Source organism: Acinonyx jubatus, chromosome D2 (assembly GCF_027475565.1).
Source record: "Acinonyx jubatus isolate Ajub_Pintada_27869175 chromosome D2, VMU_Ajub_asm_v1.0, whole genome shotgun sequence".
Classification (NCBI taxonomy): domain Eukaryota; kingdom Metazoa; phylum Chordata; class Mammalia; order Carnivora; family Felidae; genus Acinonyx; species Acinonyx jubatus.
Genome location: NC_069393.1, coordinates 49,828,601 through 49,856,062, shown reverse-complemented (window position 1 = coordinate 49,856,062; position 27,462 = coordinate 49,828,601). Strand labels below are relative to the sequence as shown.

General features: G+C 41.1%; 1 protein-coding gene and 1 long non-coding RNA gene across 5 annotated transcripts in view; one reads left to right on the top strand and one right to left on the bottom strand.

Annotated features, from left to right (window-relative positions):
• HTR7 (5-hydroxytryptamine receptor 7) overlaps window positions 1–27,462 on the top strand; it is a 117,107-nt gene that overhangs the window by 76,772 nt on the left and 12,873 nt on the right. For 2 of the 4 annotated variants that reach the window (XM_027062605.2, XM_027062606.2), the window contains exon 3: window positions 6,160–11,154. In XM_027062605.2, coding sequence (XP_026918406.1) covers window positions 6,160–6,202 — 43 coding nt within the window. In that variant the 3' untranslated portion in view covers window positions 6,203–11,154. Of the gene's footprint in view, window positions 1–6,159; window positions 11,155–11,185; window positions 11,355–11,561; window positions 11,767–11,973; window positions 11,999–14,568; window positions 15,818–17,567; window positions 17,608–19,561; window positions 19,684–27,462 lie in introns of those variants that run through there. The other 2 variants (XM_053206987.1, XM_053206988.1) reach the window with 2 other exon arrangements.
• The window catches only part of LOC113600227 (uncharacterized), a 28,335-nt gene continuing 8,529 nt past the window's right edge, over window positions 7,657–27,462 (bottom strand). Inside the window, exons 2-3 of the long non-coding RNA XR_008292021.1 lie at window positions 21,082–21,239; window positions 7,657–8,261 (exon numbers count right to left, since the gene is read on the bottom strand). This is a non-coding gene — a long non-coding RNA (uncharacterized LOC113600227). The remainder of the gene's footprint in view (window positions 8,262–21,081; window positions 21,240–27,462) is intronic.

Sequence of the window (27,462 nt, the reverse complement as noted above, 5' to 3'; positions counted from 1 at the left end):
TTATGGAACTTCTTGAAGCATATCCCGGAGGGCTAGCTGATGTTCTACCAAGCAGATCGGGTCAGAATTGCGAATGCCGTGAACTCCAGTCCTCCGCCCAACAGAATTCCCAGTCCCCAAAGCCAAAGTCGGGTACTTTGCGGGACTGGAAGACAGGACTGATCTGTTGACGAATTGCAGTCGGTGTGATGGGACAAGGAAGGTGCTGTGTCCCATCCTTTTCCCATCAACAACATCCAGATCGTGTCCCGGATCTCCCATCCTCGTAACACTGTTGCTTTCATTGCTGTTTCTCTTCCATCCAGTAAAGCTGTTTTGATGACCTCATCCTTGGCTGATAAAGTCGTTTGAGAAAGGGAGCAAATTCATACAGTCTAAAAGGAAGCAGCCTGGGACAAAGGAGAGTGGTTAGCATGGGGACGTGCCAGGATGATGCCGAGTCTTGAAAGCCTGCAGAGCTTTTAGGAAGCATTGCCCACCTTTCGGGGGAGGAGAGAACCCATAATGTCTCTGAGTCTGTCTAGGAGGCCTCAGTGACCTTCCCAGGAGCGATTGCAGTAGGTGCTGGGATCTGAAAGGGGATTTGCAGAGGGCCAGCGGTGACAAGGAGGTGGGTGTTTCCTGCGCAGCCCGCACCTGGTGAGTTTGGCATCGTAAAGCAGGTAGGAGACAGTGGAGTTCTTTAGGGCGCTCAGCTGGCCACACCCGATTTTGCTTTAAATTTGAGGCAGTGGCCACGTCCTCCTGTGGGAAAGCTGTTTGGGGGGCGAAGAAATTGGATGAGAGGATGGAAGGTACTGGTGAGAGAGAGAGAGCAGAGCTGTGTCGGACAGGAGAGTAGGAGGCGCTACTTTTCACCCGACCCGGAGGGAGGGAGCAGCCAGAGAACCGTGGGCCACCGTGGCCATCTTGTCCAGGCCCTTCATTTGGCAGACGAGGTAACAGAGCTGGAGACTAAGGTGGCCCCCCAGTGAGCTAGTGCATCATCTTAATCTGACTTCCATGAACTCTTCATATATTACATTCCTTTATGTAATACGTGTGACAACATATACACATGTGAACATGTGTAACAACCATGGCAAAGGATACCTTCCTGCTCCCACCTGTCTCAGGGGAGCAGCCCTGCTCCAGGAGGACACCAAAGTGCCAGAGGCTCCAAACCTAGCATACCCCCCCCTCACTGCCCCCCGCCACCTACCGCCAACTCCACCACCAATGACTAAAAACTTCTAGGAGCTCCACTGTTCTCTGACTTCACTAACAGAACATATTTGCCTCTGGGTCCATAGCTTTTTATGGAGGCTTGGATATTGTTTTCCTGTTAGTCTAAGACAGGGGTCAGTGAACTTTTACTGTGAAAAAGATGGTAAGTAGGTCAGGCTTTGCCAGCTGTAGGTGTCTTGAAACTACTCATCTCTGCCTTTGTTGTGAGAAAGCAGTCATAGACATAAGTAACCAAATGAGCATGGTCCTGTACCAGTAAAACTTTATTTACAAAAACAGGCAGCCAGGTGAATTTGGCCCACGGGTCATAGTTTGCTGTCCCCTGGTCTAAGAAAAATCACTATCCTCTCATTACATCTCTCTCTGTTTGATTTGGTGTTATTGATTTTATTTATAATTATAGAATCTGAAAATCATTTGGAATAATTGGCCTAAATATCTGTTAACTTCAGGACTTTTTTAAAAATTTATTTATTTATTTTGAGAGGGAAGTGGGGCAGAGAGAGAGAGGGAAAGAGAGAATCCCAAGCAGGCCCTGCACTATCAGTGCTCAGCCCGATATGGGGCTCGATCTCACTAACTATGAGATCGTCACCTGACCCCAAATCAAGTGTTGGACACTCAACTGACCGAGTCACCCAGGTGCCCCAACTTCAGGAAATTTCTAATAAGAGAGTTGGAATAGCTGCTGATTGAAAAGATCTATACCAGGCAGCTTTCTAGTCCACCCAATGTGTGAAGGCTCCTTTTTAAGTTCTTGCTTACAACTCTGCCATACATTGAGAAGGATGTAGAAAATGCATGATCTTTCCCATCCTGCGTATATTTCTTTCGGACAGACCAAACATAAACATACACATATGCACACTCATCCTGTTCGTAGTAAGAACAACAGAAAGGTGGCAACAGGAAAAGCTATGGGATTCAAAGCAGAGGAACATAACTCAGAGCTCACCCTAACCCTGACCAGGGAAGACCTTGGAGGATGTGGTCTCATGTATGTCTCTGAAAGTAATCAAGCATTTATAGCTAAAGGAGAGTAGAAATGTAAAGGCAGCAGTGTGGGACTTTATGCAAAGGACAGTCTGGCTGATGCTGAGCACTGGGGTGGGGCAAGATTTGGAGATGACAACTCAAAGGTAGCATGAGATGAAATTATGAAGGCTCTTCCATTCTGGCCCCAGGAATTTGGGGTTTTAGTGTAGACAAGTGGTTCTCAACCAGAGTTGGTTTTGCCCCCAAGGGACACTTGACAGTGTCTAGAGACATTTTTGGTTGTCACAGTTGGGGGAGGGGAGGGCCTACCGGCCTCTAGTGGGATGCTGCTAAACATCCTGGAATGCAAGGGCAGCCTCCCTCAGCAAAGAATTACCCCACCCTCGATTCTGTAATGCTGACGTTGCAAAGCCCTAGTGTGGACAGCCGTGAGCTCTTGACTGAATCTCTGTAAATAGGAGAATGGGAATCATCAAAGTGACAGACTGATCCAGGGACACAAGGTGAGATGAGTCAGAAGGTGGAGGCTGGAAGTAAAGTCTCTCCAGTGGCTGGTTTTCTCCAGAAACATTTGAGGCCTGTTCTGTGCAAGGCATGACGCCAGGCACGTCGGGGGATGGAAAGATGAGGAAGTGAGCGGGCCTTGCTTCTGGAAACTCACAGTCCGGTGGGCCAGGGTGGCAGGAGATGTGGCGGTGGTGTTTAGTAAGAGACTAGTAACCAGAGACTAGTAACTAGTAACCAGTAAGGGACCAGTAACGCGTGCAGTCCACACTGCCTGCTTGTGCTCAGGCACACACTAGCTGGATGACCCAAACAACTCATAACTGTCCTGGAGTTTCTGGAACAACGATTAGTGTCAAATCCATAGCTCACAGCAAACCTTCTCAGGATCCTCTCTCCACCCCCTGCCTTTCTATTCAGCACCTACACTTGTTGGCCAGCCTGTAGACTCAAGGTTCCTCCCTCCAGTCTCTCCAGCCCTTTCCTCCTTCTCTGGCTGCTTGGGTTCTACTCTCGTTCCAACTCTGCCTTCTTGGCTCTATTTTTTCCCCCTGCATAATACATAATAGTTTTCTTCCTTCTCGGTGTAAACAGTCTACTAGATTGTGTATTGCTCTTTCCAGATATCTACCCATTTCTTCCTGTTTTCTTGATCAGTGTAACGAAAGACTCAGGAGTCCAACAGGCAGTAGGGAATCTTCCTTGATGGAGGGTGTGGATAGAGAGAAAAGCTCTGTGTGCCTCGCTGGTAATTTTAATTCACTTCTAAATTATAACCTTTGTCCCCTTTACACAAGTGTTCGAATCTGGTTATACAAAACCAAGTGTGATACTGTGACACAAGCAGGGATCCTTTTGTTTTTCTTTTTAATTTGACAACCTTATCTATGGATTTGCTTTGAATCGCCGTCAACTATTTTTACGTGTCACGTTGTGACAACTTTGGTTCTTGGACACCATTATGGTGAACTATATGGAAAAGCAATGTATGAAATACTTCCATATAAAGGAGTTTCATGGAGTTGTGCTGACGTAGCTCTTCCTTCCCCTCTCCCTTCTTCTCCTTGGTGATCATAGTGTCTTTCTCTTCAAAACAGACTTTTATAATCCTGTTGATTTCAGTGGTGAGCGATAGCAGAATAATCTTGGGTTCCTGTTACGAATTCAGTCTCTGCTGCCCCACGCTTAGCGCTGCGGCTTTGGAGTTCAGGGTGATTCTGCTTTTTCTTTATGGAAACCAGTGATAAAAACAAAAACAAAAAACAAACAACAACAAAACAACAAAATGGATCCTAGTGGAAACTGGAAGGCCCTGAAATTCTGGGTTTCTGTGGTGGGACGTTGCCTTAATGGCAGAAATGAACAAAAAGTTTGCTGTTTCGGGGATTCCCTCCCCACTCCCATGGTAGTAGTTTCCTCATCATTAACTAACTGTAATTTGGCTCTTTATTAAATCATCAGTTAGTAATAATAACAGTTTGTTTGTGTCATGCTTTGGCAGCGACCTGCATTTTAACTTTGCAATATCTCTTTAAAATAGGAAAGGCAATGGGGCGCCTGGGTGGCTTAGTCGGTTAAGCATCTGACTTCGGCTCAGGGCGTGATCTCGGCTCAGGTCTGTGGGTTCGAGTCCCGCTTTGGGCTCTGTGCTGACAGCTCAGAGCCTGGAGCCTGCTTCAGGTTCTGTGTCTTCCTCTCTCTGCCCCACCCCCGCTCATGCTCGGTCTTTCTCTCTCTCTCTCTCTCTCAAAAAAGAAACAAGCATTAAAAAAAAATTAAAACAGGAAAGGCGGGCAATTGGCCTCTCATGCTTTTTCTAACATACTGTTTTGTTTTCTGAGTAGATACACACTGCACCAAATAACATCAAACGGTACAGATGGGTATACAAGAAAAATAAGCCTTGGGGGAATGTTTTAGAGAGGAATCCTGAAAGAGGTGGTAGTTGGAGTGGGCCTTGAATAAAGAGCAGGAATTTAATAAGAAGGAATGGCAGGGGTGGAAGTAGGGCTGAGTCTACTCATAGCAGACGGGACAGTGTAGACACAGGGACACAGATGTGGAGGGAGGTAGATAAGGAAACTGGGGCAGGTCTTCAGCACTACCTGGGAGCTGGGTAGAGTCAGCACGGAGGTCCAGGCGGGTAGGAGGTGAGATGAAGGCTTTCGAACAGGAGTGAGAGCAGGACTGCAGTGTAGATGGGGCTTCACAATAGGGGACGGGAGATGGGTTAAGAGACCAATATGAACGTGAGGTCTCCTGCCACAAGGGCCCACATGAGAAGGGTGGTATTGAGACAGGAAAGAGGCCAAGGATGTCTGAACATTCGGTAGTTGGCTGGTAGGCAGGTGGCAAGGGAAGGGGGGCCTGGGAGATGGTGCTACGGCTTGAGGACTGGAGGGATTTGGTCCGTTTCACGAACCGATGTGAGCCGAGCTGCGCTGAGCTGCAGAGAAGTGCAGTCTCCCCTCTGTGCTGAGATCCAGCCGAGGCCCCAGGCCAAGAATAGGTGTGGAGCATCATCAGGGACATGGCCTGTCTGCGGTGCCTGTTCCCACAAACCCAGGAGCCCAGGGCTGCGGGTTTGAGCTGAAGTGTGGCGCTTCTCTTAAGCACCATTCCGTGAGGTGACGGACAAAGCAAGAGACGGTGTCTTCTGGAGAAACTGAGCCTGTCACCAGGCAAACCCATCTGCCCAGTTTTGAGAACCAAGTGAGAGTGGCACTGTCGATGAGATGGGGAGGCAAAGCCCAGGGGTGCAGGGCCGGTCCCCACAACCCCGATAGACTTAGGTCTCAAGCTCACATGTGGTGTTCAGTAAGTTGAGTCCTTTGAAGGTAAAGAGTTAGGGGAGTGTGGACCTGGAGGGAATGTGGCTCTACACCAAGGAGAAAGAGTCTTGTCCTCAGCTGTTGGCCAAGACTCCTCCGTGACTCATGCCAGTTCCGTGAATCCGGGAGGAAGGAGGTGAGGGAGATGGGGTTTCCTGGCCTTTGTACACTTGTCTTTCTATGAAGCACCCCCCTAGGCTCGAAGGGAGGGACACTTCTCATAAGCAGTCATCATTATCCTTTTCATGCGGGGCACGTACAATAGTATTTTGCAGGGATTTTCGAGAGTGGAGGCATCTTTGCCTACAGCTGTATTATCAAAGTGAATGTCTAAATGGGTTATCCGGGGCTGATTTGCAAATATATTAAGGCCCCGGCAACTTATAGAAGTTATAAAATTTATGAAAAGAGCCACAGCACCCTTTCTTTCCTTTTAGAAAAGCTCCTATAACCCCTTAAAAGCCATAACTGATTCAAATTACTGAATGCTGTAAAAAAGTGAATCCACCCACCACAAAACGAAACCTCACATTTACGGTTCTGCTAAATCATTTTCTTGTCTTCTCTCTCTCTCTCTCTCTCTCTCTCTTTCTCTTTATAGACAAAACTCTGACTACTGTAGAAAAAAAAGTCATGATTCATGATCAAAAGCGGAATAGCGGAGACGAAATAAACCAGGCAAGACAGAGGTGGAAACAATGCAATCCTTTGCTGAGACTGCGGAATGGAGCGTGGCTTTGTCCTTTCCTGGGATGGCTGACACGTGACAAGCAGGGTGATCTGTTGTACAAAGCATATTAGGAGGGAGATGGTGACCTCTCCTCTTTTTCTGTGGATCAGTGCTCTTGTGTGCCAATGAAAATAGTGCTCAGTTCAAGACAGCCAGATCGGCTCAGCACTAAAGCATACAAACAGAGTTGAGTCTCAGAAAGGAAACAGTTTCTGGTGCTGTGCGTGTGTCCAAGTCCATACAAACAGAAGAAAGTTCCAATGCTCACTTCCCATGCTTCCGAGTCTAGGCATTGTGGTGAATATTCAGGAATCACTCACGAGACAGAATGTATTTTGTGGTAGGACAGAAGGGTGTATTTCCAAGCAAACTGTGGTAAGCGTAGTGTTGAATATGTTGCATGTCTGTGTTAGAAAACAGAATCCCGTCATCAGCTAATATAAATGATTTCCCAGAGCAGTGTCTGGTTTAAAGCTTCTGTCAAATAGTTTTTGCTTTTTTTGCAGGGTTCCTGTCACTTCCCCACCAATGTACTTTTCTTTGTTAACTCATTGATTGTCACAGTTTAACTCAGGAACAGATCTCAGGATGGAGAGAATCCTAAAACCTGAATAAAGCTTTTTCTTGCACTCACACTTCTTCTGAAGGGTCCTGAGAGATGAAGGGGATTCCTTCTGAGAGGAAGGATGTGTACCTGGACGAAGAGGGAGTGCTACCTAACTGTACTGTATACAAGCACGGTTATTGGCACAGAACTTTTGGCCCTCGGGTTCTCACCGATGCAGTGGGCTCCCGGGCTGGTCCGTAACTGTGTTCTTCTGGGGAGGAAGTGTGGGAATAATGGGGTTTCCATGAAAGGTTCTGATGCTTTCAGAGACAGAGCATCAGTATGTTAATTCTTCTTGGGCAGCGCTGTATTAAAGGGAACGGTGCGAGTTGGACGTCGCTGGGGCCGCTGCTGGGAAACACTCTGAATACCATTCCGTTCCTTCAGGAGGATTTGTTTTTTGTGTTCTCTGTATCCTAAAACAAATGTGTGCCTGGCCAATTCTGTTCTTCTTTCCTCTCTGTCCCCAAAGTGGTAGATGTTAAGGGCAGGTCAGGAAACAGAAGAGGCCCCTTTGTGGATGGTATTTTTTTTTTTTTTAACGGTACTATGTAATATGTAAGGAGACAGGAAGGTGGCGGATCAGAAGGGTACCTCCGAGGGGAAAGAGCGAACACAAACCTTCATTTGATAAAAGAGAACTGACAGAGAAAATTATTTTCCTACAAGAAATGTGGCTGTTCTCTCACTGGATGTGGAATTATGGATTTGGATTATGGGCAACGTGGGTAACGTGGATAACGTGGATTATGGATTTCTTCCACTCTCACTGACGTTGCATCTCACCAGACACAAAGAAGGGTCTGGAAGGGGAGGTGGGCTTCAGACAAAGCTTGTATAAATTCCTGAACCGCAGATTTGCTAAAGTGACTGTATATACTTACATTCATAATTTAAATTATTGATTCTGGTCAGATAAATGTTGTTAAATTTGAAAATGTTTTATTACATTACATCAAATAAAGTTTATTTGTAGCTGTAATAAAGGAACTTAAGTAATGATTTTTAATTGAAGGTCTGCTGTCATAAATATTGCTGTCTGTAGACTCGCAAAAGGGCAAGCTTTGTAGGTTTTGCTGAAATCCTAACAGGTAGTTAAGACAGTCTGTAATTCACTGCATGTCACTTGTCACTTTTTTTTTTTTTTTTTTTTACGAATGACTGTTGGGTCCTTGATTTGATTAATGGGCATTTATTGGGCTCCTACGACATTCAGCATGGTGGACATAGAGGGATCAAAGATGAATAGTGCAAGTCCTTACTTTTAAGGAGTGTGCCATCAGGTTGAAGGTAGATGTTCCTCAGATGGTCACCATATCATTTAGGGAGGGCCATGGCAGTTTGGAAGGAATGACCGGTTTCCTTCCTGTAGCACAAGACAAGGCATTATGGTTAACTGGATTGATTCAGGTTCTCACATGGGTTTAATTTTTGAAATTCTGACATTCACATTGGCTCTTTATCATGCCTGACTTGAATGCCTGGTGATTGAACTCTCTGGCCACACATGCTTTTACACGCATGGCGGCCAATTGAAAGGGAAAGGGAGAAACCGAGAGAGAATGACAGAAATATCAAACAATTTATACTATTCCACCCAGGACAACGTTTGTGCCAAAGGCACAGCTTTTGTTTTAACCAAGAATTGGGAGAATCACTGAGATAAGCACTGTACCCATATTTTATGACTGTTCAGCAAGAATGACTGTTAGGACTTACCTCTCGACTCACTCAAGAGTGTCAGCTGTCACCCTGCAAGGCTGGGGATTGCAAAATGGTGCTTGGGAAGGAGAGTGCTCGTAAGCTGTAACTGAATGTCTCTTACCTCGTGTTTAGTTTTGTTATGTAAATATTAAACAGGGGTACTCATAGAGTTCCTAGGTTTTCTGGAAACCGTTTCATAATTCTTAAAGCCTTTACCACGGTTTCATGTGCTTGAGATGCGTGTATATGTTTTCGATGATCGTATTTTCATGGAGTTTTATTAGATTCATTGATTACAGGCATGATATCAACCATATGAATAGAAAATTCAGGCCATTTTATAGATAGTTTATGCTAATGTAATGATTGTTTGAATTGCCATCTGGCAGTGGTAGGAATTTTCCTTGCGGCATTTTGACTGTCAACTGAGTCCTCGACTTAATGGATAGAAATGTTTACAAATCCTGCATTATTTATTTATACTTATTTATGTTTTAAGTTTATTTTTTTATTTTGAGAGAGAGACAGAGAGAGCGCGTGAACAGGGGAGGGACAGAGAGAGAAGAAGAGAGAGAGAGACTCCCCAGCAGGCTCCTTACTGTCAGCACAGAGCCCAACCTGGAGCGCGAACTCACGAGCTGTGAGATCATGACCTGAGCCAAAGCCAAGAGTGGAATGCCTAACCGAAACAGCCACCCAGGCACCCCATAAATCCTGCATTTTTTAAACAGTCTAGGCTTCCCATCCCAGGACCTTCACACACGCTTTCCCCCTCTATTCAGAATACTTCTCCTGTTTTCAAAGATTTATTTAATGTATGTCTCCATCATGGTTTAGTAATTCTTCAAGGGCAGGGACCGTGTCTGTTTTCCTCACCAATATGCCCAGCACTTAGCATTGTGCTTGCAACGTATATAGGAGGCATGTAATAAATGTTCTTAATAGGAAGGAAAGAAGGACAGAAAGGAGGGAGAGAAAGGACAGGGAGAATGGAAGGCCAGAGTTTCCTTGGGTTCCTTTTTAATTTTCGGAGGAGACAGTCAAGGAAAGTTGGTGCGATCAAGTGACATGCTCCGTGAGTGGGACAGAAGGGGCTGGAAGTAAGGTCTCCCGTGTGCAGCGTAGGGCAGGCGCTCCACTGCACGGTGCTGCTTCTTTTACATGAACTTCTCGTGTCAAGAGAGCAACCTTTTCTTAATTTTCTGCACGAGTAGAGCAGAGCCACGTATGTGTTATGGCCCATATGTTGAAACTTGTTTATGTACAGCTCGCCAGATGGTCCCTACCAGCAAACAAAGAAGACATTCCACAACTTTCAGGGGGTCAGCGTGCTGAGGAAGCACTGGACGAAATACATGTTGTGAGGTCATCCCTTACTTAATCCAAGCAGTATAGATCCAAAAAGGAAAACCTGGTCAGACATTCAGTGTGAAGCAGGGAGACCTGGAGAACCAATTCCGGGGATCCAATTCTCAGAGACAGAAGTTGACGTAACTGGATCTCTCTTTAAACTTACTTTGTCCACATTTTCTCTGGAGCAGAAAAGAATTTCTTAAAATACTTTGCTTTTCAAGCCCCTGCTGGCTAAATAAATTTTTTTAAAAAAAATTGCTTATGCAGTACAAGCGGCAGGGAATAAAATGTAATATTTTTTATTGTAATTTTTTACAATAAAAAATGTAAAAGGAAAATTCACAGAGCTAATCTGAAGCAGGAAGTGAGAGGTTGACGGCCATCAGAATAGGACTTGCAGACAATTGTATTGGGGATTTGGCATTAAAAAAATGCTGAGTTGAGGGAATTAAGAGATATTGTAACTGTGGCTCTCTGAACACACCTGAAATCTTAGATTCTATTCAAACTATAAAATTTATGCTCAGAGATTATAGAACCAAAAAAAAAAAAAAAAGTAATGGGCAAGAAATATAAAGACTATAAAGAAATGAAAGCCTGATCCATGGTTCTACCACTAAGAAATTCATTCATTGTTCCATTCATTCCCTTATTCCAATACATATTTATTTAGTTATTTTTATTTTTTTAATATTTATTCATTTTTTGGGAGAGAGAGACACACAGAATCCGAAGCAGGCTCCTGGCCCTGAGCTGGCAGCACAGAACCCGACACGGGTCCCAAACCCACAAACCACGAGATCATGACCTAAGTTGAAGTCGGACACTTAACTGACTGAGCCACTCAGGCGCCCCCATACATACTTATTAATATGTCAGAGACCGAACCCTAGGACCTAGTGGTGAGACAAACATGATCTCCATTCTTGTGAAGCTAAAAATCTAGCAAGGAAGCCTCATGTGACACAAATGATTAAAATCCAGTGCGAGACATATGATGATGAGGCAAATACAAGGAGATCCAGAAAGAAATGCATACTTCAATATATGGATACGAACATTTAAATCCCAGTGGAGGAGAGAAGTGAGAATCCAAAGTAGCAGATGGTAAAAATATCTAGATTTTTATCTTTGATGTGTATTACATAATATTTTTGGTGCCAAATTACCTTTGTTAATTACATTTTGATTGCGCTATTATTAAAATGCTCTTTATTCCTTAAACCCACACAGTCTCACAGTGGGAGAGATGGTGTAGAGGAGCGACCGGACAGCAGGAAGTCCACTTGGAACATAAAAGTTTGTCACCTGTAGGAAAATGAGATATAACTGTATCCACAGAGAACTGCAGAGCTAGAGGAAGCCCATGGGTGACCTAGGACAACCCCCTACTGTTTAGCAGGTGAGAACATGCTGGAGTAGAACTGTGTTTTGTGTGAATTTGTTTAAAGGAACGTGGTGGACGGCAGTGTTTTGCAAGCTATCTTTCGGGAAGCATTATTTAAAAAAATGTGTTGCACAGCTGTGCGTTTGCAAACTACAATAAAAATGAATTACAAGAAAAGTGAGAAGAAAATATAAAATATAAGTTCCGTTTTTTTCATATTAGGATCAGTAGACCTAAAAGTGCAGCTCAGGAAATACGGTCAGAACAAACATAACATGGAGAACAAGAAAAAAAAGTCAACACTGGCCGTCGTCCTCCGAAAGCGTACGGTTAGGGACAGCCGGACGGTTCCCGGACTGAGAAATGACGAGCATAATCATGACGTGTGCAGGACACTGTGTGCAAGGCCTGTCCACAGCATGTGGTGGTGAGCGTGGTGCAGGGAGGCTGTAGGGGGTGTGGGTGGGGGGACTACACGGAGCAGCTTCCTTCTAAGAACTACGCTTGGGGTAGGAGTAATGCGGAGAAGTGACCTCCGCTCGCAAATCAGAGCCTTCCAGTAACTCAACTCAAATAACTCAACTTTTCCCCTGTGTTTCTCCTCTTTCATTATCTACAATTAAATTGCATCCAGAATGCTGGCCTGAAGGCGCTGAAAGGTATTTAATTTTTAGGATGATTATATTAATCAAATGGTTCTTTTTTGAAAAAAAAAATTTTTAATGTTTATTCATTTTTGAGAGACAGAGCACAAACAGGGGTGGGGCAGAGAGAGAGGGAGACACAGGATCGAAGCAGGCTCCATCCAGGCTCTGAGCTGTCAGCACAGAGCCCGAGGTGGGGCTCCAACCCACAAACTGTGAGATCATGACCTGAGCTGAAGTCGAACACTCAACCAAATGAGCCACCCAGGTGACCCCCAGATTGTTCTTAAATAGGGCAAAGAAAGAGACTAAATTTTGACAGGGTCAATAATAGTTTAAAGGCAAAAGATTGTGGTATAGGAGAGGCTAAGGGTAATATCAAGTGACTACTCTGCCTTCTGCCTTACACTCAATATGTTCTAAACTTCACTCTGAGTAAGAATTATCTAGGGAGCTTGTTTTTTTTTTTTTTTGGTTAGGTGAAGGTAAGCTCTAGGCCCATCATGGGGCTTGAAGTCACAAGCCAGAATTAAGCATCGCATACTTTACTGATGGAGCCAGCCGGGCGCCCCTAAGGAGCTTGTTAAACATGAAAACTCCTGGGCCCCATTTTCAGAAATTCTGATTCATTATGTTGTGGGGTGTAGCACAGGGTGAAGAATGTCTTTAGCCAACCTACCAGGTGATTCTGCTCCAGCTGAGCTGGGTGCCACGAGTTGAGAGCTACTATTCCCAAACATGTGGACAAACTGAATCATGTAGCTGATACTGTGTGCAGTTAGTGTGGAAAAGCACAACTAATGTGAAATAATAACATCTAAATCATTTGTATATAGTTATGGCATTTGTTAGAGAAATACACAAAATGCTCACAGGTTCTCTTACATACCCTTAAATATTCAGTACCTGCTGTTGGCACCAAAAAATCCAGCAATTTGTGGAAGAACATAACCCACAGAGCACCTTAGGTTGTTTTCAACTTTATTTAAAGACACATGGAGTTTGGTTTTAAGTGCAGTCCTGGTTAATTCCTACATTACTGGGTAACTCCTGGCATTAACTAATTCATATTGGTGCTAGCACAAGGTCAGCTGAGAATCAATGCATCACCTTTCTGTCCCCATGCTAAGCAGCTGATCAAATGTTTGTCAACAAAGCAAAGACTAGATCTTTGAACCTAGGTATTGAATATTAGCCAATGAGAATGAGATGTTGACTTTGGCCAAGGTCCATGCTTTTACGTGTGTGTGTGTGTGTGTGTGTGTGTGTATTATGGCAGTGATTAAAACAGCTCACATAGGTTGAATGTTTATCACTCATTAGTCATTCTGTTAGTAAAACAACCCTAAAAGGAGGGGGGGGGGTGTTATCTCCATTTTATGAGGGACCTGACATTTATAGAACTCAAGGACATTAACTTGTAAGTAGCAGAACAGCCCTCCAGCTGATTTGTACTTTCTCTTACATCCTCCCTTCCATTCCACAAAATGCATCTCAGTGGTACCGACTGGTTTTGTGGGCCTGGAAATATGCATCTGAACTCTGAGAGGACTCTTGGGTCACTGAATTCCTCAAAATGCTTGTTCAAGGTTAAAGCCCAGATAATGTGAAGGGGGCAAAGGTTGTGATTCCTAGTCCCTAATCCTATTCTTGGATTCCTCCAGATCTGCGCACTTAGCACCTCAGTGTTTTCTCCTGGTTTGCATTTCTATTGCAGCCTGCCTGTAATGGTTAATTTTATGTGTTAATTTGACTGGATCACAGTGTGCCCAGAGATTAGGCTCCACATTATTTCTAGGTGAATTTGTGAGGGTGTTTCTGGATGAAATTAGCATTTGAATCCACAGACTAAGTAAAGCAGATCCTCTCCCCAGTGTGGGTGGAATCTATCCAATCCCTTGAGGGTCTGAATAGAACAAAAATTGGAGAGTGAGAGAATTAACTCTGCCTGACTGGCTGAGCTGGAACATTGGTTTTCTCCTGCCCTTGGCCTGGGACCACCAACCTTCTGGTTCCCAGACCTTTGGACTTGGACTGAACTATACCACCAGCTTGCAGGGTCTCCAGCTTGGGTCTCCAGCTTGCATACAGCACATTGTGGGACTTCTCAGCCTCCATAATCACACGAGCAATTCTTTAATGAATCTCTCTGTATATAAAACTTCCTACATAGATTTCAAGGATATATATATATATATATATATAACTCTATCAATAGAATATTGGTATACACACACACACACACACACAAACATACACACACAAACATACACACACTGACCTCATTGCTATTGCGTTATAATGTGTGCTTTTTTAGATTCTCCTCATTAAAACTTGTATCTTCTGTGTCCCACTCTCCTATCTTCTGCTGTCTCTAAACTGGCAGCCAATTAATCACATACACTAATCCATTATTCAGGGGCAATATCCCCTTCCTACAAGGCACATAGTTACACTGAGACCAGCAATCCCTTAGATTGAGGTCTGAACCTGAGAAAGTGTTGATAGGAATTTCAGACAGTGTGACAAGTTGGTGGTGGCCAGAGCGGTTCAAATCATACCCGTGTGTTTCCCTCATCTTCTAGGATTCTGCGAATCCTACAGCCGTTTAGTTTAGTTACTTACAGACTCCCAGGGGCCTGTGCAGCTGAAAGCGTGCTGTTATCCAGACCCATCTGTGTGACTTGGGCCGGATCTTTCTCCTGCTCACGATGGAGCCAACAACTAGCTTTTGAAAGCAAAAATTAGTGAGGGTGAGTCAGTAACAAGTGAGATTTGTCAGGGAGGTTTGGCCAGTGGCCGGCATCCTAGACTCTGTGGAGACGTGCTTCTGTGAGACAGTTTCGGCTGCCCTTCCGGTGTAAGAGAGCAATCCCGGTGAAGAATGTTGACTGTCATCTCCATTATTCCATCAACTTCCTCATCAACGGCTTGGGATGAAATGTTAGAATAGATTTTGGAAGTGGAGATAAAATGAAGACCTGAAACTATTCTGGATGCATGAATCAAAGACTACTCTTTATACTGCTTATTCTCCTGGCTCTTAGAAATTTAATTGCAGCAAGCTTTTAAATATTGGCTTTTAACTTATCTACAAAAAAATGAATAAATAAAAAATAAAAGATTTAGTTAATTAAATCAATTGAGGGAAGATGGGGCCCAATTCCCATTCATCCATTTGGATCATGCAGAGCATAGATTTTATGGATGAAAACCATCCCTAAATATTATACCATAAATTGTAGTGGGGCACGGAAGTTTACGGCCATACTTGTGTAATATGGACTGAGATAGAATGTCTCCACTTCTATCTCATCACACAAAAATAAAAAGAACACTCATTTATGTAATTTATCTACTGTTGGTGAGGACAGTTGAGATAAAAACCCATGTTTTCATGAAAAAAAACTCATAACCAGAGTTTTAGAATGATCTTATTAGGCAAGTTTGAGCTTCTGAAAGAATAAAACAGAACTTTTAAATTTGATATTTCAAAAAAGCAAGAAAAAGAATGAAGTATCATAAATAACCATCTATTATATTGTCGTTTTGTCATATTTCAAGTCCTTTTTAATAAAAGAAGATTTAATATACACTTAAGGACCCTTTTGTATCCTTTATAGAGGTGCGTGACCTTGGGCAAATCCCCTAATCTCTGTGTTTCTGTACATCAGTCACTTCATCTGTAAAATGGGGATAATACTATCCAGCACCTCATGGGGTTGTTGAGAGTGTATACAATGAATAACAGTGTAAAGAATGAAGAACAGAGCCTGACCCACTGATGCCCAAATGGTGTCCTCGGTGATAGCTCTTACGCAATCCTACCTGTGGGTAAGATGCTCGAATTCCTAGAAAGGTAATTGTGTTAAGAGTAAGGTTTTGACAGTGAAGTTGACTGTATAGAGTTCTGGTATATATAGGCTGTGGAATGCTCCAAAGAATAAGATTGTAGTGAGGATATTTAATATGATAATATTGGCATATTCTGCTAGGAAAAATAGGGTGAGGGGACCTGCTGTGTATTCAATGTTGAATCCAGAAACGAGTTCTGATTCTCCTTCTGTTAGGTCAAAGGGAGCTTGATTGGTTTCTGCTAATGTTGACATGAACCATATTATGGCTGAGGGCCATGTGGGGAAAACTATTCATATGTGTTCTTGGATGGTAATTGATGTGGCTAGTGTGAAGGATCCATTTATTAGTAGTTCTGATCGGAGGGATGATGGCTAGTGTGACTTCGTATGAGATTGTCCTCAATCCCGTTCTTCTGCCAGAAGCAGGCATTTTCCTTGAAGTTATGGTACCTCCTTCTAATCAGTGCTTGTCTGCTTTTAATACATGACAGTTGTATTTTTTTTAGTTTCCCTAACTATGTAAATTTTACACGTATTGTCATAGTGTGTGTACCATCCTTCTGTGGCCTGCTTTTTTCTCAGTGCTAGGTTTTTGACATCTTTTCATATTGAGAGTTATAGGTCAAGTTTTTCCATTTTAATTGGACTATAATACTTGGTTAGCTGAATATACAGTGACTCATTCCTCCGTTTTTGCTCTTATGGACATTTAGCTTTCATCTAGATTTTTGTAACTATAAAAAAATGCTGTTGTGAGCATTTATGGATGTGTCACCCTACACATATTAGGGAGCATTTGTAATATATGGGGTTTCCCAGCCCTTTTCACTTGGGTCACTCTGCCAGATATCACTGTGCCTCTAATCCAAGGCTGCCCCGAGAGCTGAAGAGGTCAGCATCTTGTGTCATGACCACTGCTCACTAACCTGTTTAGTGCAGACCTGTTGGGAAACTCTGCCCAGAATACTGGTCTTCAAATTAGGGTATATGCACTGCACCAATTTCCATCCCCACTCCACTACCTACACACACATAGACGCGCGCACACGCGTGTGTGTGCGTATGTATATTTACGCACACACACACGTTTTCCCAATATGGATGTTGCTAAAGTAGTTGATTTCCACATCCTAAACTTGACCTGCCTGAGGGCCACATGCAGTTTCCACATCATCATTCACTATCTTTTTCTCCCATTTTCTAAAAGAAAGGTCTCTTACCCACCTAAGATCTTAATATAATGTCTCAAAGGGACAATTCAAAGTATTGGGATCCACATGGTCTTCTTTAATTGAGGGCCTATAAATCTGCTATAGGGCCCCCTGACTTTCCTTGCACATATTCTGTTAAAGGCAAAAACTTTATCTGAATTTAAAATTCAGATAAAATACAGGAGGTCTAGTTAAATTTGAATTTCAGGTAAACCACAGGTAGTTTTGTATTTAGTATAAATATATCCTGATCTAGTATGTCTCAATATGAGCTGTGGGAACATTTATATTAAAAAATTGTTGTTTACTGAAATTCAAATTTAACTGGGCATCCTATGTGTGTATGCATGAGAGAGAGAGAGGCAGATAGAAAGTTTGCTAAATTTGGCAACCCTAGTGGAGTTAGAGCTGGTACTTTCATCCATGGGATGATCTGGATTCAGATATAATGTCAAGCGGGTGTCAGGACATTTTTTGTTTAATGATTTCTCCTGTTCTTTCTCCTGATTGTCAAAGAACACATCGCTCCCGAAGAGGAGTTGTGTGAGCAAAACACGTAAGAAGTTAGAGAATTTTGTGTCTTCTTTCACTGGGACACTGAACTCATGGCAACTCCTTGGTCTTTATCCATCTGTGTTAAACTAAGAATATTCAGGAGTTGTAAAAAGAATGCTGGGAAAACACCAGTCTATGAGAAGCGCGGCCTGTAGTTCTCATTCTTTTTTTAAAAATGTTTATTTATTTATTTAGAGAGGGAGAGAGAGAGAATCCCAAGCAGGCTCTGTGCTGTTAGCACAGAGCCCGATGTGGGGCTCAATCTCATGAACTGTGAGATCGTGACCTGAGTCGAAATCAAGAGTCAGATGCTAAACCGACTCAGCAATCCAGGCGCCCTTCCATTTCTTATTCTTAAAAGGGAGAAAGTTTAGAGACTGATTACTCACAGGGCTTGGTCTTGACTCACCTGCATTGTTTGCATGATTTAAGGAAGGAGGAGGCAAACACTTTTGTGTGTATCTCCTAGAGGTCGACATTACACCGTTGAGTAAAAGAAACTCACGTTCCAAGTAAGTTAGTGTTTTATATTTTCTCAAACACTTCATCAGATTTGTAGAAGAAATATTTGCATTACCTTTGCAAAAAGATTATCGGACATTATAAATCCATATACACTCTTCCTTTGGACTTAAATTTCCTGCTCAGTGTTGCCCATCAACGAATTCTCAGCTCATTTGTTCATTTTGGCCATGTACTTATTATATTTATATAACTTAGGTATATTTAGTAGAATTTATTGTAAGAAAATCCACTTAATCATGAATATACTGTTGGTAAATTCATACTGCTGGTGGCTTCATTTCTTTTATTTTGTTGCTAATTTCACAAGCCCTGTTTTCATTTTAGCAATAAGCAATATTCATATCTGGATACATGAACTAGATGAAAAAAAACCTCTCCCTTCATTTCATTAAAAGCATTTCCAATCAAAATTTACATTTTTACAGTTAATACTTATCAGTATGTGCAATACATTTTGGTTTTGGCCAATAGTAATTTAGTAGTTAATTTAATAGTGATGAGATTTAATAAGAATTAGTAATGTAAATTACCACCTAAAATAGTTATTTAGTGATAATTTTTTAAATCAAGAAAAAATGTTTAGACTTCAGAGTCTTAAATACACTTTTTTTTTTTGCGATTTATCATTATATACACATTTGCGTAACAGGTGATAGGTTGATCAAAAAAAGATGTTCAAACATAATAACATGTTACGTTAAAATAAACTTCAGTGTAATGTGGAATGGAAATACAAGTTAAAAAAAAAAGATAAAATTTCCAAATGTTAAACAAGAGCAGTTTGTGTAGGGTTTTTTTTTTTTTTATGTTTATTTATTTTCGAGAGACAGAGAGACAGAGTGCAAGCTTGGGAGGGGCAGAGAGAGAGGAGACACAGATCCGAAGCAGGCTCCAGGTTGAGCCTGTGGGGCCTCGAACCCACAAGCTGTAAAATCATCACTTGAGCCAGGCACTTAAACGACTGAGCCACCCAGGCGGCCCTGTGCAGTTTTAAAAATAGTATTTGTTACCTGACACCACTTTTGAATAGATTTAAAAGAATGACATCACTGCTTTATTTTTTTTAATGTCAGTATTTATAACAGTTGCCAAATTATATCTTCTGCAACTATTTACATTTATGATTTGAAAATTTACATGTCTAAAATTTGCAAGTGGCTGCACAGTTTTTCACAATTATCTTATGGAGTACACGCTTAAAAAAAACGCAGGAATGCAATAGCCCTACCGTGTGCCTGACTGCTGCATAGGAGGCAGGTATATCCTTAACTAGATTTTGCCAAATTCTGAGTCGTTGCCCCATTTTACACTCCCCCTAATGGTATCTGAGAATTCTCCTACTTTTACATTTTCTCAAACACTTAACATTGTCAACTTTTAAGGGTTTGCCCGACTGAAGGGTGTAAAATGCTATCACTTTGTACTTTTAGGTTTACACTGTCTCGATTATTGGTGGGATTGAACTTCTTTCTCATGCACGGTTTGACCAGCTGTTGTTTCCTCTTCTGCGGGTTGTCTCCCCCACATCTTAACCTGTTTGCCAATTGTTAAGGTACGTATTTGTGATGCAGGGAACTCGTTTTTACATGTTGACTTTTGCAGCTTGTTTTGGGGAAAGCACTTTATGCCTCTGTACCCCTACTAGTTACAATATGAAATGTGTGCATCAGATATTTCATATATGGACGACTGGAATTCCTGGGAATATTTGTCCACGGTTGCTGTTGCAGGTAGGTGGAGTTTGTTAGATTTGAATGATGTTAGGCTCAGTAGGGGATGCAAATAATATACAGATGAGCCTATTTTCCTATTTGCCCTAACAATGTTGATTAATCCATTAACAAATGAAAGCAGAAAACCCTCAGAATGGGGTTATTTTTCAGATAATTCTCATTTTAAATACATCTTATTTGTAACTTTGGAATATTAAAGAATTATCTGGAGAAGTGTGTGTTTGAGGGAGGTGGGCACCTTTGACAAGATGCAACATCCCGGCCAGTCTGTAGGAGACATGACAGATACTCAGGTGAAAGAGAGGTAAGTAACAACTACTAGAGTCCTGGAAACAGAGATCTTTGCATGTAGAGCAGTTGTTATAATCTGGAGAAAAGGATGGGAGGTAGAGAGAGGAGAGAATTGCAAGGGATTTTCCAGTATAAACAGTACAGGGAGTGCAAAGCTCTAACTCTCCTTGAGATCCTTTTTAATCACTTTTATTTTTGGTAATATAATCTCCTTTTTCCCCCTTGTTGACACATTTCAATAATTAGAATTATTGGAAAAAATAGGATTTATTTTTATTGAAATTCACTTGGCAGTCATCTTTGAAATAATATTTTTGTTCCAAAAAGGTTTTACTGAATTTTTATAAAGTGGCTTTCCACAACCAACTAGAGTCTGCACACTCCTTTTTGGTAACTTTCAGAAGAATCCGTAACTGATCAGACAAAAGCACAAACGTGTCCCTTAACCATTCCTACTTGAACTACTTGAAAAGAATATGCCTGCAGTGCAATGTACCTGTGGTATATCTGGCAGAATTGAAGTTGCTAAAATTGTTAAGCAGATTCCAAGATGATTTGGGAAGTTTGGCTTGCTTCCCATCACTGGCATGCTGGGATGTGCTAAGATTCCCACCACTAGCATTCAGGGAAGTGCTAAGATTGGACTCCTACATAAAAGTGTTCAAGAAATAGGTTCACCTAATTAGGTTCAAAACTATATGAAGCCCAGGTGTCCCCAGTCTTCAGGGATCTGTCCTTTCCTTGGACACCCTGAGTCACATGTGGCGGCAGGGAGTCCTGTCCTCATTATCTTTCCCTCCCTAGGTATCTGAGAAATCTTCAAGTGGCTGCGTAGTTACTTTATGGAGTACACGTGCAAAATACTGTAGGTGGCCAATAGGTCTTCAGTGTGCCCAAAGTAAGAAATCACCCATGCCCCTCCTTACCCCATGTAGACCGTTCCTCATCACTTCCATCAACTGTCCACCCTTCTTAGGTCACTTCTTGCTGTTTGGTAACCGTTTTCTCCTTCTCACTGCTCTTCTATTTCTGCTACACGACACAGGTAGGTTTGGGCCTTGCTTATTTCGGAGATAAGATCAGGCTGTTACAAGGAGCAAACATTGAATGTATGTCTATAGCACAAGAGAATTACGACATAGAAAATATGACAGTGGATCACTGCCCCCACAGTCCAGCGCCCATGCCCGTCTACAACATGGAATATTCCTGATGTCATATTTTAGCTCCCAGCTCCACCAGCCCCTCCCCACGGTGGGAAGGCCTTGGACAGGCTAGACTTCGTTCATCTTGCTGACATGTAAAGTAAAGGAAAATCAGTCAGTTCTAAAGCCGTGCATCATTACATAATCTGTTCTGATATGCCATTAGTTGTAAGATGTAGCATTATTCTGGGGCGTCTGGGTGACTTAGTCGGTTAAGCGTCCAACTCTTGATTTTGGCTCTAGTCACATCCCAGGGTCTTGGGATCAAGCCCCATGTCAGGCTGCCTGCTGAGCATGAAGACTACTTGGGATTCTCTCTCTCTCCCTCCCTCTACCCACCCCCCTCCCACTCTCTCTTTCTCTCAAAAATATAAATAAATAAATAAATAAATAAAAACTTTATGCTTCAATGCTAAATAATAGTGTAATTCTTTGAAAACGTTTTGTACCAGATATTTTTTTTCCCAGGGGCCACGATAATAGTTCTTGTCCCACATGTGCTTCTAGAACCTTAAGTACTTCCACATCAAGAGGGAAAGCCTAATTTCTTCCTGCTTATATCTAAGCTAGTTTGTGACTTGCCTGTAACCAATAGAAAGCATCAGTTCTGCATGACTTCTGAAGCTAGGTCTGAGAAGGTGATACGGATGCCACTTGGCTGGCTGGAATATTTGCTCTGGAGCCCAGAGCCTCCGTGTTAACAGCCTCCGTGGTCTGTGGCTGCCGTGCTGTGAGGAAGCCCAAGCCCCCCGCCTCCAGAGGGACCACGTGGAAAATCCCGGAGACTACATGAAGAGAGAAAGATGCTTTGCCAGTTGCCAGCTGATCCTGCTTCCCCAACCTCTGCTCTTTTGGTTACAGCTTCTAAAGGGCTGCAGTCTCATGAGTGATTGCTTAACCAAAACCACCCAGCCAAGCCCTTCCTGAATTCATGGCCCACAGAAACTGTGAGAAATAATAAAGTGATTGTTGTTGTTTTAAGCCTCCGAGTTCTGAGGTGATGAGTTAAACAGCAGTATTAACCAAATCAATTTTAAATGTCAATTAAACTCAACAGAGGTTGTACTGGAAGTCATGGCAATATGAATAACCATGACCAAGTTTGCACATACACAGGCAATGACACCCATGTCATCTTGGTCCCCTGGCCAACAGCAATTGTGAAATGCCATCTATTTTAAGATGCATGGCAGTAGGAAAAAAACGTATGCAATTTAGCATTGAAAAAATGTGGTAAAATTGGTGCAAAGGAGGGACAAAGACAACAAAAAGAGTTAAGGAACTGGGAGGTAAGGTGACTTATTTTGAAAAAGCTTAATATCTGGTCATTAAGATGATACATGTGCATTATCAAAAACATAAAAATAAAATAAAACATAAATTGCAAAAAAAAAAAAAAACAATAAAATCACCAAAATGTCATCATCCAGAGATAAACTTCCAGATTTCTAAATGTACACAGACAACACGTATAGAAATGTGGGCATATGCATGCTTTATAAATAAGTTCATCTGGGGCGCCTGGGTGGCACAGTCGGTTGAGCATCCGACTTCGGCTCAGGTCACGATCTCGCGGTCCATGAGTTCGAGCCCCACGTCAGGCTCTGGGCTGATGGCTCAGAGCCTGGAGCCTGTTTCCAATTCTGTGTCTCCCTCTCTCTCTGCCCCTCCCCCGTTCATGCTCTGTCTCTCTCTGTCCCAAAAATAAATAAACTTTGAAAAAATAAAATATAAAAAATAAATAAATAAGTTCATCCTACGTTGCAGCCTTTTTTTTTCCCCTCAGTTGAAAACATGTTGGTTTCATGTTTCTACCTCAGTAGATAAAACACTACCTAATTTTTTAATGATAGCAGAATTATCTTATTTACTTAGCCAGTCATTTAAATGATGGACATTTTGTTTAGCTTTATCATTTTGGTTTTGCTTTTATGATTATTAAAACCTCAGGCGTATTTATGCACATATGTTTTTCCTATTGTATAACTACCTCTTTGTGGAGAATTTCTAGATACAAGATTATTGGATTGAATGGATTTCCCCAAATAGAACTGTGGTATGGACTGATAAAAATACCTCCCAGAAAAGTTGTATCCATTCAGACTTCTAGCAACAGCTTTTGAAAATGCCTGTTTTCTGTCTCCTTTGCCAAAGGAATGGAGAACATATCACCCCAAAGTGTGCTGCTTTGGTATGTTGATTATTTTGAATTAAAGGCACTTGAGAAATGGCAGATACAAGAGGGCATTCTGACCCTCCTTTTTATTTCTGAAGGCAGGAGATAAACCTCCCATGTGAAAGGTGTCCACCCTGTACCGGGAGAAAGGAGAACATTTTTATCACCAGTGACAAGGAACTGAAGCAGAAAGAAATCTGTTCGAGCAGACCTTGTTCAAATACATCTTATCTTCCTTTGGCTGCTCCATATAGTTACTTTGCTACAATTGCCTCTTATTGTTCAACCTACTATAGAGGTTCTTTATCAGTTTTTTTGGTAAAGTTCAGAGGAACTTTACCAGTTCTTTTGGTCTCAATCCCTATGAGGACTCTTCTGTCATGTAAAATACTATAAATGTGTGTGTTTCTCCTGTTAATCTGTCTTATGTCAGTTTAATTCTCAGGCCCAGCTGAGAAACCCTAAGAGGGGTGGTAAAAATTTGCCTCCTCTACACCAACATCTGGCTTTAGTCATTCATCTAATGCCAATATTATGGTTTTTAAAGATTTCTTTAAAAAAAATTGCAGGATACAAAATCAAGTACAAAAATCCATTGTGTTTCTATACATTAATAATGAACTGTCATGAAGGGAAATTAAGAAACCAATCCCATTTATAGTTGAATCCAAAAGAACAAAATACCTAGGAATAAATTTAACTGAGGAAGTGAGAGACCCATATACTGAAAATTATAAGACATTAAATGAAAGAAATTGAAGAAGATACAAATAAGTGGAGAGATATTCTGTGCTCATGGATTGGAAGAATTAATATTGTTAAAATTATATACTACCCAAAGTAATCTTCAGATTCGGTGCAATCCCTGTCAAAATTCCAATGGCATTTTTCACAGAGATAGAGAAAACAATACTAAAATTTGTAGAGAACCACAAAAGACCCATAATAGCAAAAGCAATCTTGAGAAACAAGAATAAAGCTGAAGGCATTGCTTTCCCGAATTTCAAACTATATCACAAAGCTATCATAACCAAAACAGCATGGTTTTGGCATAAAAATACACATATATCAATGGAGTACGATAGAGTGCCCAGAAATAAACCCATGTGATTAATTTATGACAAAAGAGTCAAGAATATATAGTGGGGAAAGGACAATTTCTTAAATAAATGGTGTTGGGAAAACTGGACAGCCACAAACATGGAAGGAAATGGGACAAAAATACACAAAAATTAACTCAAAATGGACTAAAGACTTGAAGGTAAGATATGAAACTATAAAACTCCTAGAAGAAAGTATAGGCGATAAGCTCCTTGACATAAGTCTTGGAGATGATTTTGAATTTGACACCAAAATTAAAAGCAAAAAAAGCAAAACAAAAACAAAAACAAACAAAAAACACAAACAAACCCAAGTAGAACTACATCAAACTAAAAAGCTTCTGCATGCAAAAGAAACCATCAACAAAATGTAAAGGCCAACTATTGAATGGGAGAAAATATTTGCAAATCATGTGTATGGTAAGGGGTTAGTATCTAAAATATATAAAGAACTCACACAACTCAATAGAAAAAATATGATTAAAAAATAAGCAGAAGATCTGAAGACATTTTTACAAAGAAGACATATAGATGACCAAAGATATGTGAAAAAACAATGATCACTCATTGTCAGGGAAATGCAAATCAAAAACCACAATGAGTTATCACCTCACACCTATTAGAATGGCTATTGTCAAAAAGGTAAGAAACAATGCATATTGGCAAGGATGCGGAGGAAAGGGAACCTTTGTGTACTATTAAGTGAGAATGTAAATTGATAACAGTTTTTGTGGAACACAGTACAGAGTTCCTTAAGAAATTAAAAATAGAACTATCATGTGATCCAGCAATCCCATTTCTAGGTATTTATCTGCAAGAAACAAAAATACTTACTCAAAAAGTTATACGCACCCCATGTTTATTGTAACATTATTTGCAATAGACAAGATATGGAAACAACCTAAACATTCACTGACAGATGAATGAATAAAGAAAATGTGGAATATATACACAACGGAATATTATTCTGCCATGAAAAGGAACGAAATCTTGACATTTGCAACAACATGGGTGGACCTTGAGGGCATTAGGCTAAGTGAATTAGGTCAGAGAGAGAAAGACAAATACTATATAATCTACTTATATGCACAATATAAATTAAAAAAAAAACAAAAAACAAGCAAACAAATAAACAAAAAAGAAGCTCACAGATGTGGAGAACAGCTTGGTGGTTTCCAGGGTGGGGGTTTCATTGTGAGTGAAATAGGTGAAGGCAAAAGGTACCAACTTTCACTTATAAATGAATAAGTCACTGAGATGTATAGCATGGTAACTATGGTTAATAATACTGTATTGCATATTTGAAAGTTGCTGAGTAAATCCTAAAAGGTCTCATCATAAGAAAAAAGAATTCTGTAACTATGTATGGTGAAGGATGTCAACTGGACTTATTGTGGTGCTCATTTCACAGTATATACAAATATCAAATCACCAAGTTGTATACCTGAAACTAATGTAATGTATGTCAGTTATACCTCAATAAAAAAAATGGGAGGGGGAGCTTATCATAAAAATGTCTTTCTTGTTTTTATTTGCATTTTAGGAAATAATGAAACTGAACAGGTCTTTTTTTTTGGCCCAGTCTAACTTATTTTTTTGTAAGTTGACTATTTTATAGTCTTTGACCATTTTTCTTTTTATAATTGATTTGTAAGAGCTCTTCATACAGTGGTAGTAATTCTTTGTCCATCATGTGTGTTACTAAATAGTTTTTCCTAAGTCTCTCAAACTTCCATAATTGTGGTATTTTGTTTTTGTTTTTGCTGCCAGGAAATATTTAACTTCGATGTAAATTTTTTTCCTATAGTTTCTGGCTTTGGTGTCAAGTTAAGAAAGTCATGTTCCACCCTTATATCAGAAGTGTTTTCTCATAATTTTTTTAAATTTTTTACATTTATGAATACTTTTTATCTAACTGGAATTTAATGTGTGAAATTTGACTTTTCCTTAAAGTGGCTGGCTAGTTGTCCCAAATTATTTAGTGAATAACAAATCTTTCCCTTGTGACTTGAAATGCCACATTTATTTTACTCTGAATTCTCATAATACTTGAGTGTTTCTGGAATTTTCTGTTCTGCTCCTTGGCAGTGTGTCTTTTCCTATATCAGGACCATCCATGTTGTTCTTGTGGCGGTTACTACTATTACTGCTGAATACAATGGGTATGCATATCTCTTTAATTTTTTTCAATTTGAGTTTTTGTTGTGAGCTGCTATTTTAAATGTGGTAGTTTTCTCACTTGTTATGGTTGGTATGTGAAAAGAGCAATTGCATCTTTGTATCTTTATTTTGAAACTAGCTATCTTCCTGATTCTCTTAACAGTTCCAAAAATTTTGCAGTTTGTTTTCCAGGAGTTCACACGTATAAAATACTAATACTTTTGCATTCTCCCTTCAGATAGGCATGCTTCACTTCATTTGCTTGATTAATTGCGTTTTCTTCGATGTTGAGAACAGTATTAAATAATTGTACTGATCTAAGATATTCTTACCTTATTTCTGACTTTAAAGGAAATACTTCCCATTATTTAGCCACTAAGCATAACACTGGCTTTAGAGTTACATTGTGTATTGGTTTTTTGTTTGTTTGTTTTTTTAATGTTTATTTTTGAGAGACAGAGACAGAGACAGAGACAGAGACAGAGTGTGAGCAGGGGAGGGGCAGAGAGAGAGGGAGACACAGAATCCGAAACAGGCTCCAGACTTCTAACTGTTAGCACAGAGTCCGATGCGGGGCTTGAACCCACGAACCATGAGATCGTGACCTGAGCCAAAGTCGGACACTCAACCGACTGAGCCACCCAGGCGCCCCAGGCTGTATTGTTT